This window comes from Coccinella septempunctata, chromosome 5, assembly GCF_907165205.1.
Source record: "Coccinella septempunctata chromosome 5, icCocSept1.1, whole genome shotgun sequence".
In the NCBI taxonomy this organism is placed as follows: domain Eukaryota; kingdom Metazoa; phylum Arthropoda; class Insecta; order Coleoptera; family Coccinellidae; genus Coccinella; species Coccinella septempunctata.
Window position 1 is genome coordinate 29,244,781 of NC_058193.1, and position 15,169 is coordinate 29,259,949.

At 35.2% G+C, this 15,169-nt stretch overlaps 1 protein-coding gene across 1 annotated transcript; it reads left to right on the forward strand.

Moving 5' to 3' along the window:
* Positions 1–1,302: 1,302 nt before the first annotated feature.
* Positions 1,303–6,335, forward strand: LOC123314105. The gene is made up of 2 exons (XM_044899221.1): positions 1,303–4,042; positions 4,150–6,335. The coding sequence occupies exons 1-2, from the start codon at positions 1,303–1,305 to the stop codon at positions 6,333–6,335; spliced, it is 4,926 nt and encodes a 1,641-aa protein (XP_044755156.1).
* Positions 6,336–15,169: the final 8,834 nt, after the last annotated feature.

Consider the following 15,169-nt stretch of genomic DNA (forward strand, 5'->3'; position numbering starts at 1 on the left):
TTTTGCCGTGGTGCATACCACATTTTTTCGTCGACCTCACATACCTTCATGAAATTAAATACTCACCTGTTTGCTGGCCTCGGCTACGTCACCGTAGTTGCCAATTCTCTCAGCTATGGAGGAATTATGCTGATATCCATATCCCCTATCCATAATTTCTTGATAGGGATTCCCTTATGTTTTATTAAATCGTGCGGATTCAAGAAAATGACTCGAACTTCTTCTTTTTAATTTAAAAAAATTGTACAATACATAATATGTCGATGAATTCTGTTTTGATGATAAATATTTCAACAGGTGTGGATATCGATCTTTGTGAAAAGAATCAGGAAATTCTTCTTTCGATTGCTTTATTTATCTTGCGGTTTCTGCTAAATTATTCGAACACGAAGGCAATGCTCCTTCCTCTAAACGTGATGTTTCCCACGGATGATTCGGGTACATGTCTACCTTTATTCAGGTGTTACAAATTCTACCTAAAACGGTCTAAAAGAGTGGTTATTTGGATTTGCCAAGATAATTCGTTCTTGGAAGGTATGGGGGATATGATTCGTCGACATTGGTTGTGGATTTCCCACCACTTTTGGTCATGGATAATTAAACAATTTAGACGTTTTTACATCGTATAAAAATGTGTGTTATTGAAAGTCCATTCTCTCGTTGAATTGATTTCGAACTTGTCTTCATCTATTTTTTTGAGAAGAAGGAAGGTTATTGTATATTTCTACCTTTGATTTGAGATTAGGAACAGTCAACAGCCTGTATATCTCATACGATGAATTCAATGTTCGAGAATTTCATTATATATAACTCGGCATGTACCTAATTCGTTGATGTATATTCTAAATATGATAACAATTATTTCAGGTCAATTGATGGAGAACATTTTTGTCTCAAAATTAAAACATTATGAGACGATATAGGCATGGGCGCCCGCAGGGGGGGGCCAGGGGGGGCCACGGCTCCCCCTGAGATTCTGATAGACACCGTTAGAGAAATTTTTCTTTCAGTAAAACTAATCGTAGATGATATTTTGTCCCCCCTGAGAAAAATTTCTGCGGGCGCCCATGGTGTTATGTTTTGTTGAATTTATATATTTATCACACCCTTAGAAATTTGTTTGAAAAATAATAGTAGGTCCCTTGATGACAATAGTTGTAATTGAATGTCAATGTGAAGTGACTATAAAAAAAAAGACAAGTTTGAGATACATCGGAATTTTATTTACTGTGAGACGACTTAACATTGGTCCTTCGAGACGTTTGAATTAGTTCTTGGATAGATATAGATCCAAAGACAGTTATGGACAGAAATTCGGAAGAAAATAATACAACAAGACGTAATGCAGGTATCAACACAAGACTTGCCGATTGTTACCTATGGCCACCAGAATTTGGTTCGTCAAAAAGGAAGTCCGTCAGTGGAATGTCAAAGATTTCAGAAGAAAGTCATTCAAAACTGAATCAAATGGAAGGAAAAGATGCAGTTCTAGAAGTAGATGAAGAGGACAACACAACCAAAAATCACTCGATTCGTCGAAAAGTTCTTCTATCTGCGGACGACAAACAAGAGACTGCATCTGTTCGTTCAGTATGTTCTAGACAATCGAACTCAAGTAGTGTTGAATTACAAAGACGAAAGCATGCTGTTGAAGTTGCAAAAATCAAACAAGCCATAGAAATGAAGAAACTAGAAGATAAATTACAATTGTTAGAGCTAGAGCAGAAAGTGTTTGAGACCCAGGTTTCAGATGACATGGAAAGATCTTCGGGTAGATCATTGCATAGTTCAAGAAGTCAAAGACAAAATGTTCCAGACAATACTCCCAGACGGAAAATGGATGTAGTAGAGGAAGCTCCAAGACTGACAATACCAGATAAGAGACCCGTGCGTTCTCCAGAACCATCCGCCATCGAACGATTATGCCATACCATAAGTGAAGCGGTGAAATCAGTAGGTAGTGCTCCAAGACGAGATCGATTTATTGCACGCCAAGTTGTAGAGAAAGACATTCTTCACTTTGACGGTAACCCTGAAGAGTGGCCAGTATTCATCACACAATTCAGAAAAATTGCCTCATTGTGTGAATATTCTTCTGAGGAAATGATGATAAAATTGCAAAAATGTTTAAAAGGTGAGGCCAAACTAGCCGTATCGGGCATGATGATTTCACCTGATAACGTTGATTCAGTGCTGAAGATATTAGAAATGAGGTTCGGACGTCCTGATCTGATAATCGATGGACTTATATCAAAGGTTAAAGCTGTGACACCGATCAGAGAACATAATATAGAGAGTTTGATCAAATTTTCAAATCATATATCTTGTTTAGTCGCAACAATCAAATCCTTGGGTTATAACGAACATCTTCAGAATCCTACATTGGTTCGAGACATCGTACAAAAGCTTCCAGATATGATTAAACTTCGCTGGGGGGAGGAAGTTATGAAGAAACATGGTACTGTTGACCTCAGTGATCTCTCAGATTGGATTTCAGACATAGCAGCAGCAGCATGTTACGTGAGTAGACCGAGTTCTTCAACAATGAATAAAACGGAGCCTAGATCGAAGCCATTCGTATATTCTTCGACAAAACGATATGAGACTACTCTGACGACAGCTGATAGCAAAAAAACTGATAAATTGTGTACGTATTGTCGAGAAAAAGGACATTATATCCAAGATTGTTCAAAAATAAATCAAGACGATGTTGAGACCAGATGGGAGACTGTGACCAGAAGAAAATTATGTTTCTCATGCCTGAAAAACAATCACCAGACAATGAAATGCAGATCCAAACGTCAATGTGGTATCAATAACTGCAAACGATCTCATCATAAGCTCCTTCATAAAGATCAATCACAACAAAATTTCGACTACACACAGTCTACCCAGACGGAAGATCTTAGAAAGGAAAACGTTCTTGCTGTGGGACAAGGTGCGGCAAATATTCTTTTGCGGATGATCAAGGTGAGATTGTATGGAAAAAATGATTTTCTGGAAACCATTGCACTCTGTGATGAAGCTTCGACTGTGACTCTCATAGACAAATCCATTGTTGACCACCTGGAAATAGAAGGGAATGTGGAATCTCTTTGTATACAATGGACGAATAATATGACATCGTGCTACGAAGATTCTCATCGCCTAGACCTTGATATATCGGGAATCCATGAAAATGCCAAGAGATTCACTATGAAAAATGTGAGATCTGTGGAAAATCTATCTTTACCTGTTCAAGTCATTAAGGAAACAGACTGGAAGAAATATCCTCACTTACAGGGCATTCCTTTCAATGAAATTCAAGGACGTCCGATGATTCTTTTAGGCCAAGATAACATCCGACTCACAGTGGCCAGAAGAGTTATTCAGGGTCCAGAAAATTCTCCACTTGCAACAAAAACCAATCTCGGTTGGATTTTACACGGTGATGTGGACAATCATCATGGCAATAAGAGAATTTTTCATTCCTTTCATATTTGTCATTGTGAAACTGTTGCTGACGACGAGCTCCACAAGATGGTGAAACACTCTTTTAGTACTGAAGCCTTTGGAGTTCAAGTAGCTATAAAATCCAACAAAAAAGACAGCAGGGCGCTTGATATAATGCAAAAAACTGCAAAACGAATCGGTGACCGATTTGAAATAGGACTGCTCTGGAGGGAGAACGATATTCACTTGCCTGAAAGTAAAAATGTAGCCGTTCGAAGACTTATGTGTGTGGAAAAACAAATGCACAAAGATGAAAATTTCAAGAGAAGATACTGTGAGAAAATTGAAAGTTACTTAAGGAAAGGATATGCCAGGAAGCTGTCAGCTGAAGAAGCATCTGAAGAAGGTCCTCGTTGCTGGTACTTACCTCATTTTGGAGTAATAAATCCGAATAAACCAGCCAAGCTACGACTTGTTTTCGATGCTGCTTCAAAGTCGTGTGGAACTTCCCTAAATGAAAATTTACTTGCTGGACCAGACCTCTTACAACCATTGGTGGAAGTATTGATAAAGTTTAGACAACGAAAGATCGCCTTCTGCAGTGATGTTCGTGAGATGTTCCATCAAGTCAAGATCATTACTTCGGATCAATGCTCCCAAAGATTTCTCTGGAGAGAAGGAAATACCGAAAAACCACACGATGTTTACGAAATGCAGGTCATGACATTTGGTGCACCTGTTCTCCGACTTGCGCACAATTCGTTAAGAATTTGAATGCCCGACAACTAACCCAAAGACAAGATATTTTGGACGCTATTGAGATGAAACACTATGTCGATGATTATTTAGACTGCACCGACACTGTAGACGAAGCCTTAGAAAAGATTTTTGAAGTGAAACGTATTCAAAATTTGGGTGGATTTGAATTAGTTGACTGGACATCAAACTCTAAAGATGTTATGGATGCTCTTTCTACACAAGAAGATTTTATATGCAAAGATCTTGATTTGGACTCTGATAGGTCGATACAACGAATTTTAGGACTTTCCTGGGATTCAAAACTAGATAGCTTCTGTTTTAAACTGAAATCCAACATTTTTGAGGTCGAAACCAGAAATGGCACAACGAAAAGACAAATTCTGAAAATAGTGATGTCCATTTTCGACCCATTAGGACTTATTGCTAATTTGACAGTACGAGGAAGAATCCTCATTCAAGATATATGGAAATCCGGAATTGGTTGGGATGATTCAGTCGAACATGAACAATATAAGACATGGAAATTATGGCTTTTGGATCTTCAAAAAATTACAAATATTTCTATACCTAGGTGCTATTCAACGAGTATTCCTAAGGCTGAAAGAGTAGAGTTACATATATTCTGTGATGCGAGCAAAAGGGCTTACGCTTCTGTAGCTTACCTACGAATGATCGCCAAGACATCAATCGATGTAGCTTTAATTTTTGCTAGAGCTAGGGTGGCACCGAACAAACCGATTTCAATTCCGAGACTCGAACTTCAAGCCGCTTTAATGGGATCAAGACTCAAGAAAATGCTGATCAAAACGTTAGAAATCAAAATTGACAAAACGTACCTATGGACTGATTCAACAACAGTACTTCACTGGATCAAAAACGATGGTAGTAAACTGGGACAATTTGAATCTCATCGCGTAGGTGAAATTCAAGAGTCAACAGACAGTTCTGATTGGCATTGGGTTCCATCCAAGTCAAATGCTGCCGACAATGCCACAAGAACCTATTTTGATGATGGAAATAATTTGGGTTTCAATCGTTGGCATAATGGACCAAAATTTCTACAACTCCACGATGAAATGACATGGCCGATCAAGAAAACCGACTGTGGGGGAATTTCGAAAAATTCTGAAGATGAAAAAGATATTCAACCGATAGAATTTTTGGCCACTATTCTAGAAAATGATTCCTGTTTACCGGATATAAACCGTTTTTCCAAATGGATGAGGTTGATTAGAGCCACGGCCTGGGTGCTGGTAGTCGCTAAATTGTTGATTTCAAAACTTCGTTCCAAAAATGGTCAAATTATAGCAGAAATTACCACTTCAGACCTTGAAGAAGCTGAAATCAGATTAATCAAGCAATGTCAACTGGAAACTTTTCCAGAAGAAATCTCTTTCTTAAAGAAATGCATGTGCTTGAAGAATCAGAGTAGACTAAAACAACTTTCACCGGTCATGGATAAAAATGGAGTTTTGGTAGTGAGTGGACGGACTGACTTGGCCACACAAATGGAAATGACAACCAGAAGACCCATAATATTGCCATCTAAACATAGGTTGACTAAATTACTACTGCATCATTACCATGAACAATGTGCTCATCAAGGTATCGAAACTGTATTGAATACTGCTAGACAAAAATTTTGGATTATTGATGGTAGATCAGCCGTGAAGACCACATTTGCAGAATGTAAAAAATGCCGAATTTTAAAAGCTAAACCTGCAATTCCACAAATGGGCCCACTTCCGACATTCAGATTGACTCCACCAGCTCATGCATTCACATACACAGGAATTGATTATTTCGGACCCCTGTATGTAACAATTGGACGTCGACGCGAGAAAAGATGGGGAGTTATTTTCACCTGTTTATCGATAAGAGCTGTACATCTTGAAGTAGCACACTCGTTATCAACGGAGTCAACGCTAATGGCAGTGAGACGAATGATAGCAAGAAGAGGACAACCTCTGCAAACGTTTATAGATGATCCTAGAAAATCCCGGAAACTCGGATTAATTGAAAAGATTTTTCCCATCCCCGATGGAAAAATTAGAGTCGTTCAAGTGAAAACAGCGAATGGTTCTTATAAACGACTTGTTGCCAAGTTATGTAGATTGGATATCGAAGATAGTGGACAAAGATGATACTTCTGCCACGGCGGGGAGAAATGTTATGTTTTGTTGAATTTATATATTTATCACACCCTTAGAAATTTGTTTGAAAAATAATAGTAGGTCCCTTGATGACAATAGTTGTAATTGAATGTCAATGTGAAGTGACTATAAAAAAAAAGACAAGTTTGAGATACATCGGAATTTTATTTACTGTGAGACGACTTAACACATGGATATAGGTTCCGTTCTTAGGAACAAGCGCCAAGTACTCAAGTACAGTGAATTGGAATACCCCACAACTTTTGGGTATTTTTGTAAATATTGAGTGCAGCAGATATTTGAATAATATAAACAACAAATAATTCTTTGCGATATTTCGATTAGAAAAACCTTTTCCTTACTACTTTCCATTACTACGCATACATTTACCAACATAAAAACTGTAATTCTTAAATGAGATCGAAAGAATTAAGTAGGTAGATATAAGCTTTCATTGCCATTCTTCATGTTCACACGAAGTAATTCGGCATTCAAGATTAAGAAGATGAATTGTTACCGAAAATTTTTCAATGGAGCATTTTTTTTGTTCTACACCTTTAAAAGCACATTTTTATTTTCTGAGGCATTCGCCATTTTGTATATATGAATATTCAATCCGAACCCAGATGAAATGAGTTCAATTGAATTTGAATTTCGCTGTTGAATTCAAGAAATGTATTCTTTATTAGTTCGAATTGATTAAACCCTTTCGCATGAATTATTTTCATTGAGGATTTTGCAAAGGAAAAGCAACTGTTTATCTGTTATTTAGTCAGCCTGTCGTGTTTTAATGTCTGGGTAGAAAAAGAGCAATTGTCATTTCACATGCGAGAATTTTTGAAGAATATTATTGTTATAACAAAATGAGGATGAGATGAGTCCTTCAGAAAATTTGAAATAAAAGGGCATTATTCGACATATATTAGGTTTTTAATCCCAAATAGGTATATGCCTATAAACATTTAAGTGGTTCAGTATCCTTTTTTCCAAAATGCTTTCAAAGATACATTCGTCTTATTCAGAAGTTAATTCAATAATTTCCACAAGATGTTCAACTGATTTTGATAAACTATACCTGATCTCTCGATATATGGAGGTACTTTTTTAAATTTTCACAAAAAATCATTTTTTCATAATATAACGAATTCAGACTATTCAAAGACTCATTGTATACAATGAGTCTTATATGGGCGTATAATTTTTTTCTTGAAAACCACATAAGTTACGATTACGAAAATAACTAATTATTCATTTTCATCTGAATCAAAACCTAAAGAAATCTAAAGGTCCAAAATTAGTAAACCTGACTCTTTCACACTCATGTATGATGTAAGCTTTTTATATTTTTAACTGAAAAGTCTGCCTTTACTAGTGCGTGAATGCATTAATGAAACACAAATCAAAATAGATAGTCAAATCATCGAGAGAATAGATTAAAGTATGTCTTAAAAAAAAGTGGAACATTCATCTTCATGTTTTTTCGGAAACTTCAATCAATTTTATGCAGAATTCTGTTGGAATTCTTGAAGCTTTCCGTGTCTCCTGAGAGTTTTGATATGTAGAATCTATATAAGAATATTATATGTGGGCTATAATTCCTTGAGATAGACCTTTTATCCGAATATAATATATTCAATTCAGAAAATCATTTCAATATTTAAATACCACATACACCAACATAAGACATATATCTCAAAGTGAGTCATTAATTCATCAAAAATCACTCGTTAACAAATTATATAGTGACGAACATATAATCATTCCTCATTATAAATTCCTCGATTGTTGAAGTAGTCTTGCGACTTATTTCTTTTTCAAACGCGAATAATTTTTTGCCAGATGGTTTCACCTCTTGCAATTAATCATTATCGAATTTCAGGACCATCAACCTGCGTATTTCTAGGTGGGGATTCCGGTGTGCTATTAATTTTTGGAATATCACAATGCAGGTCAGAAAATTCCCAGTATCTTGCTCGAGACCTCCGCATGATCCATACGATTTCATCACAGTTTGCGGTAAAGGTGATTGGTCTTGAAAATCCTCATATATACAGGGTGACTCAGAATAAGCCCTCAAACTTCGTATTCAACTGCAAGCAGGTTTTTGCAATCTGTGCATTTTCAAAATGATGTACTACCTATTAGTCAGACTCAAATTATTTTCTTTCGTTTTTATCTTGCCTGATCTGTAACTCTCGAGTTTTAGTCGAATCAGGGCTCAAACGATTGGTTTTAAGTCATTGACGGTCAAATCATTCTCTAACTTCCGAAAGAAAAGAGATAGAAACTTGGAATTTTCGGATTGTAGATTTCAAGGGAAGTTGCATTTCACTGCTGCGATAAGATCTATATGGTGCCCCCCTATCAGAGTCATTACGTCGTATACAGCTTGCTCTTCAGTTCCACAGGGTGAGTCAATAGTTCTTGACCGGTCGATTACTCTCAGAAATGAGAGATTTAAAGTTTTGCGGAATTGACTCAAGCTAAAATCATATTGTGGACTTTATAGGGTGCTGAGAAAACGGTTAAAAGCTATCTCCTCCTGCTTTTTCAAAGGAGAATAGCCTCAATTTTCATATCATATTCCGAGTCTACATGAAATTCTGATTTCGAAATACCCCAATTGTTATCATTTAGGTATCTGTGTCTTTTTGATTTAGGCCACTTTTTTCGAAAACTTTCATGGTTGTGAGGGTTTTAACTTCAACTAGAGATAATATCTTTAGAACCGTTCGAGATAAATGTATGATTTCATTATTGAATTGCCGAATATTTTTCGAGTTTTCTACTCTTCTGCAATTTGTCGAAAATGACCTATTTGTCTATAAATCAATTTTTTCAAATGGCATGTCCTGAACTTTTTCATCTGATGGATACCCCAGTGAGTTACCTTTTTTTGGAAGCATTGCAGGCATGAAAAAAACCCTAAGTTTACGCCCAAAATGTCTCGATAAAAATGAAGACAACCCATCTTTTGGGTATCCACCTCTTGAAATACTTGTTGGTCGACATGGCATTTGTTTTTATAACCATTAAGCTTCTCCCAAATGATATTATTTGATGTTTTTATTATTATCATCACTACATCAAACTTTTTTATTCTGGAAAAAACCTACCCCTTGTATCTATGTATTTCGTGAACAGGCAACATTTTTACAAGGCAAATCTGACTTGATTACTTGATCACATAATTAACCCATAATAACCTAGTGTTACACATATGTAACGCAAATTTCACTGGCAAATTTATTTTATTTCTCAGTAACTGTAGCTATTAGCGTTACATATATGTAACACCATTTTTCTCAAACAAAAACTATACAATTTTCAAACAGAAATTGAGTTGTTTTTGTTTTGTACACTCTATAAAGAATATTTATTCAATTAGAATAGTGATTATAACTCAGGTTATTAAGGGTTAAGTGTAGTGTATCTCCAATTTCTGGATTCGTTTCGAATCACCTTGTATATTGTATATAATTTTTTCATTATTCAGAGCGTATAAATAAGTAGTAGTATACTTCTGATTTTCCTTTCCCTTCATAACGGCATGTGAAAATCTGCATTGTGTTGGTGGAAATGCCATTTTTTTGCTTACTAGGAAAACCAAAGGTTCCTCCGAAGTATTTATCTAACATTCGCTCTCTGAAAAACCTTCGTACAGGATGAATTGAAAAACACACGATCGTTTAACCGATTAATCCAATTCTGAACGGTATAAACCCGGCTTTGTAGTCTGTCGCCTTCAACAGCGGTATCTAAGAAATTTAATATTAGGGAAACCCTATGTTTTCGACGTTCTTCGCTGGAGTGTTCAGTTCATTCCGCTGTTGAAATCCTATCGTATGGGATTTTGTACGGAGTTAAGCGAATAAAATATCCAACTCTGAGCGTTCGTATCGAAGTTTGTGGATTTTTTGCGTATCGCGCTTTCCTAGAAAACAGGGATTTTTCTTCTGTTAATCAGTTGATAATGTGCCATCTCTGATTAAGTGGAACAGTGATTTATATCACTGCAGTTCGACGAATAGGGATAAATATAGTATTAGTCGGTATGTGTATTTTTGATAATTTTGTATATACATACATGTATTACGTAAATATTTTTTGGTAATTCTGTAATAGGATCATTGATTATTATGAAATTCCAACGTATTCGGCTTATTGTAGATTGATAGATAATACACCTAAGTGCTACATTTTGTTTATAACTCTTTGTGTTAAATTTGCTACGTTTCGTTTCATTGTTGCCAAAAATGAATTGACAACGGAAAAAAATACGAAGATTAAACAATGAGCATTTCGAATCTATCCAACCATCGTTCAGGCTTTATCTAAAAATGTACCTAGTAAAGCTAACCTGATGAAATTAATCACAAAAAGTCACTCGACTTTGTACCAAATTTCATATCAGAGAGTAGGTACCTATTTTGAAGGTTGAGTATTGCGAAAAAAATTGAAAAATGAGAACAAAACTCGTGAAGTTAGAAGTATTTACGCGATTCTTCAAATTCATAAATAGAGCGATCATCCATCCAAGTACTGAACTAGCCCAACGCTGCTTATCTTTCAGAAAAATATGTTTAACAATTACGTAAATTGTTAAAAGTTAGTATTTGGATGTAAAACAACGTTTTGATGTCTTCATTTCGGTCCTCAATCAGCAGCATGTAACTCAGATGGATTTCGATTCAACTCTGGGTCGGTATTTTTTAAAATATGCTTATTAATTATCTTTCTAGAATTGTGGTTGCAAAATAATACTTTCCCACCTCCTGACTAGAGTGTACAGGGTGGGCAAAATTCGTTGTCTACTGAGGGGATCTCGAGAACTATAGCAGATAGAAGAAAGCGGATGACACATTTCCTAGCTTTTTTCAAAGAAACAAAGAATGGTGAAAACCGTAGCCTCCTACGATTTTCCGTTTTTTAGTTATTAGCGAAAAAAAAAGAGATTTTGACCATTTCCAAAAGTTCTCATAACTTTTTTGTCTTTGAAGTTACGGATCCTAAACTTGAACCTTCTACAAACTCTTTTTTACGTAGAATCATTTCGAATCATTAGGCGAACTTTCGTTCTTATTTCGAATGCAAACTTTTATTGAATTTATTATTTTTGAATTGGAAAAAAACCTTTTTTCAGTAGATTCTGCGTTAAAAGTGCCTAAGAAGGTTCAAGTTTCAGATCTGTAACTTCAGAGACAAAAAAGTTATGAGAATCTTACGAAATCGTCAAAATTTCAATTTTTGTTTATAACTCAAAATCTAGAATTGATAGGCCGGTTATGTTTTTAGATTTGGATTTGTCAGGAAGGAAGAGTTTGAGAATGTACCATCCGTTTTCTTCTAGCAGTTCCAGCTGCTATAGTTCTCTAGATCCCCTCAGTAGACAACGAATCTTGTCCACCCTGTATAATAGTATGTATCTACCGATAAGTCACATCAAATATAATACATTAGTTAGGTGGAGGTTGTAAAGATACTTTGTGAAAAAATGGCTTAAATGGCAAATTACCCAGTATGGCAAGGCTAGATGCTAGATTAATCTTTCAAATTAGAAGGAAAGTCGAGTTTTCATGAAGGGCGGTTTTAGTATTAATTTGGATAGAACTTTTGATCTTTCTGTGAGTTATACGACGTATCTGGACCCAAACACTTTCATTGTATTCCTCCAATCCTTTTATCAGATTTCATTTTGAACTGAATCTCCACAATTCGTGGAAATTTTATGAGTTTTTGGAAATTCGATGATGCAACTATATTATCCCCTTATCAGAATGTAAACTCCATGCTCAGTACGCTTATATGACTTCGTATTGATATCTTTCAAGAGGGAACTAATAAATTATTTAGTACTCGTATTTTCCACCAGATATATGCAGTTTTTCCGCAAGTTTAATATTCCGGTTATTCATATAGACATAATATGCGAAATACTTGTCGTTTACACGTTTCTTTTCATATTAAATTGATGTGGACGATACTTGATGAAAATTCATAATTGAACTTAAAACAATAAATTACACCTGTGGTGGTTTAAAAACTCATTTTAGTGAAAATCGTATAATTATTTCTTTTCATTATGAACATCCGTATCTAACTGAAATTAAATATTTTTTGTTTCATGGTTATAAGTATACAAAGCAAATCATAGAATGAGAGACTTCAAAAATGTTTTGAGCTCATCTCAAGATATTTCATTTTTGAGATCCACAACCACAAGAGGGGATCCATAAATTTTTTTGATACGAAAATCCTAAAAATTATTTTTCACCCCTAAAAACAACCAGCTGTCCCGTTTCGCAACTTTCAAACAGTTCTCTGTCTCATTTTCTGTAAAACGACACCTTGATTTTCATCATCATCAAGATATTCATTTAAAAGAATATTCCCCCTAAAGATTTTGCTGTGGATGACCGGAGTTTCAATATACTGAGTGCAATATTCCCTTTGCCAACCATTATTGTCGTTCATAAAGTGAGTAATGGCAATACTCCTTGCATGAAGATATCATTCATTGGAACTTACCTGCAATAGGCACAAATTGCCAAAGTTCTGGAAATCCTAGAAGTCCATTGTCGTTTCTTGATAACACGTACCTTTTATGTTACCGATTCATAAAAGTATTTCATGAGCTCTACCGACTTTTTCCATTGGTTTATCCAGTTTTATCTTCGTTCTCATGAACACAATTTGTTTATTATATTTTATGATTCTTGGTAATGCACCAGATGCTTGTGAAAGAGTTTGAAAGGGCTCGTTTTAGAGTTCTATCGTTGAGGGGTTGAAAGTTAATGATTCTTACGAAAAAGTTAAATAGGATCGTTGACTATTGGGGTTGAATACTCACTGATATAGGATGAACTATACCTGAGGAAATCCATTCGTCTCATGAAAATTCCCTTTATATCATTAGCTCCAGAACTTTGAAATTGAAAACAAAATTCTCACGAATTTGTTAGTATTGAAAAAGGAACTATGTTTCAGTTACCTATGTAATGAATATAGGTACTCTCAATGTTTACCTATACAGGTGGACCACATTAAACAGTCCGCTCGAATATTTCCATGAGAATGTATATGTGAATGTGTTTTATCAATATTTCGTATCACTGTAGGCTTGTAATCAAAGGATGAAGAATAACAACAACATTAACTGCAAGAATTGTTCCTCATAATCGAATTCTTGATAAGGTTCAATATTTTCTAGAGGCTTTACAGGTTTGTTCACTCTTAATATATTATTAAAATTCGTTCGTGAACCATACAACGTAGCCAATAATTCAAATATCTATAAGCTGCTTGAGCTTGACACGAAAACCGTAGAAGCTTTGTAGAAGAGTGAAGTGATCTTGAAACTTTAACATAACCCATAATTGAGAACCAGTGTCTATTTTGAAACACTAGATTTGTTTTTTTTTGTATAAATAAATAAATCAGATTAGTCCCTTTGATTTTAAGGTTTCTGTTATTTGTATTGAAAAAGTAAATGAAGTTTCAAAAGTTTGATATGAATTATAGTCATGGAATAAGCCAAATAACTATTTCTCCCTGTTTACGATTTGTTTTCAGGAATACCTGGTAGAGCTCTATACAGGGTGAGTCTTTGACTCGTACAAATATTTTAACAGTAGATTCTAGGAGAAAAGTGTTTCTTTTGACCTCAAGAATCTATTGTTGAAATATTCGTACGAGTCAAAGAGTCACCCTGTATAGTTTCTGAATTCAACCTTCGTAGGTATTGAAAGTTGTGGAATCAATGGTAATTCATAAATACCTAATTCTTTTCCGAAATGTGTAGATGTCATTGTGTTCTCTCGATTTTCATATCGAAAGATCACCTTGGATTTGGAGCAGGTGCGAATTTTGGCATTGAAAAATGCCTCCAAGAAATATTGTATCTGGGCAGTTCAACCACCTGTAAGCAATATTTTTGATAGCAGCTGGTGCAAATGAAGGCAATACCCAAATATTCGTCTCTTTTGTGCAGATCTCCTATCGGAATTTACAATCACAGCTTTAAGCAATGTGTCTCACGAAATAATTTTGGTTTCCGAAAATCAAGCGCTCTTTGCCACAATCTGCAAGCAATATTATTGACAGGTGGTGCAAATGACCGTTATTTCCGACATTTCTTTTGTGCAGATCTCGTATCTGAATTTAAAATCGGAGGTATCTGCAATATGTATCACGAACTTGGTTTCTGAAAATCGTTGTCGGTTGGGGCACTAATGCTACAATTTCCGTTCTGAATTTACCCTGCCTGGGATTTCCAATGTATTTTGCCATATCTGAAATTTTCGGTTTGATGAGAGTCCAAGGTATAAATGGGGGTTAGGGATGATTTTCTGCAGTGTTAATTTGAACAGACTCTGAAAAGGTTGTTGTGTATTCGTGGACTGTTTTTGTACTCTATCAATTTTGATTTCATCTCTTTTATATAGGTAAGGTCATCAACTGTTTTATGCAATTTAATCAATTAAATCAAAATGTGAATACGGATGTATTTTTGAGAGAAATTTCACTTTTCTTGGAAGTGAAATGCAATTTCCTAATATTTTTGGATATACAATTTTTTTTATGTATATTGGCATGAAATAGCCATGCATAAATTCATTAATTACAAATATTTTACTTATGTATTTCAGTTTTCAAAATGAATAATGAATTACGCTTTTTTCTCGTTTGATTATACCAGTGTAAACTTGTTGTTAATAGAATCAATATCTCTTAATTTCTGGAGGAATTTCAATCATTCACTAGTATCTATATGTTTATTCGATCATTGAATTTTTATTTGAAGACAACAAACATGTCTTATTTCC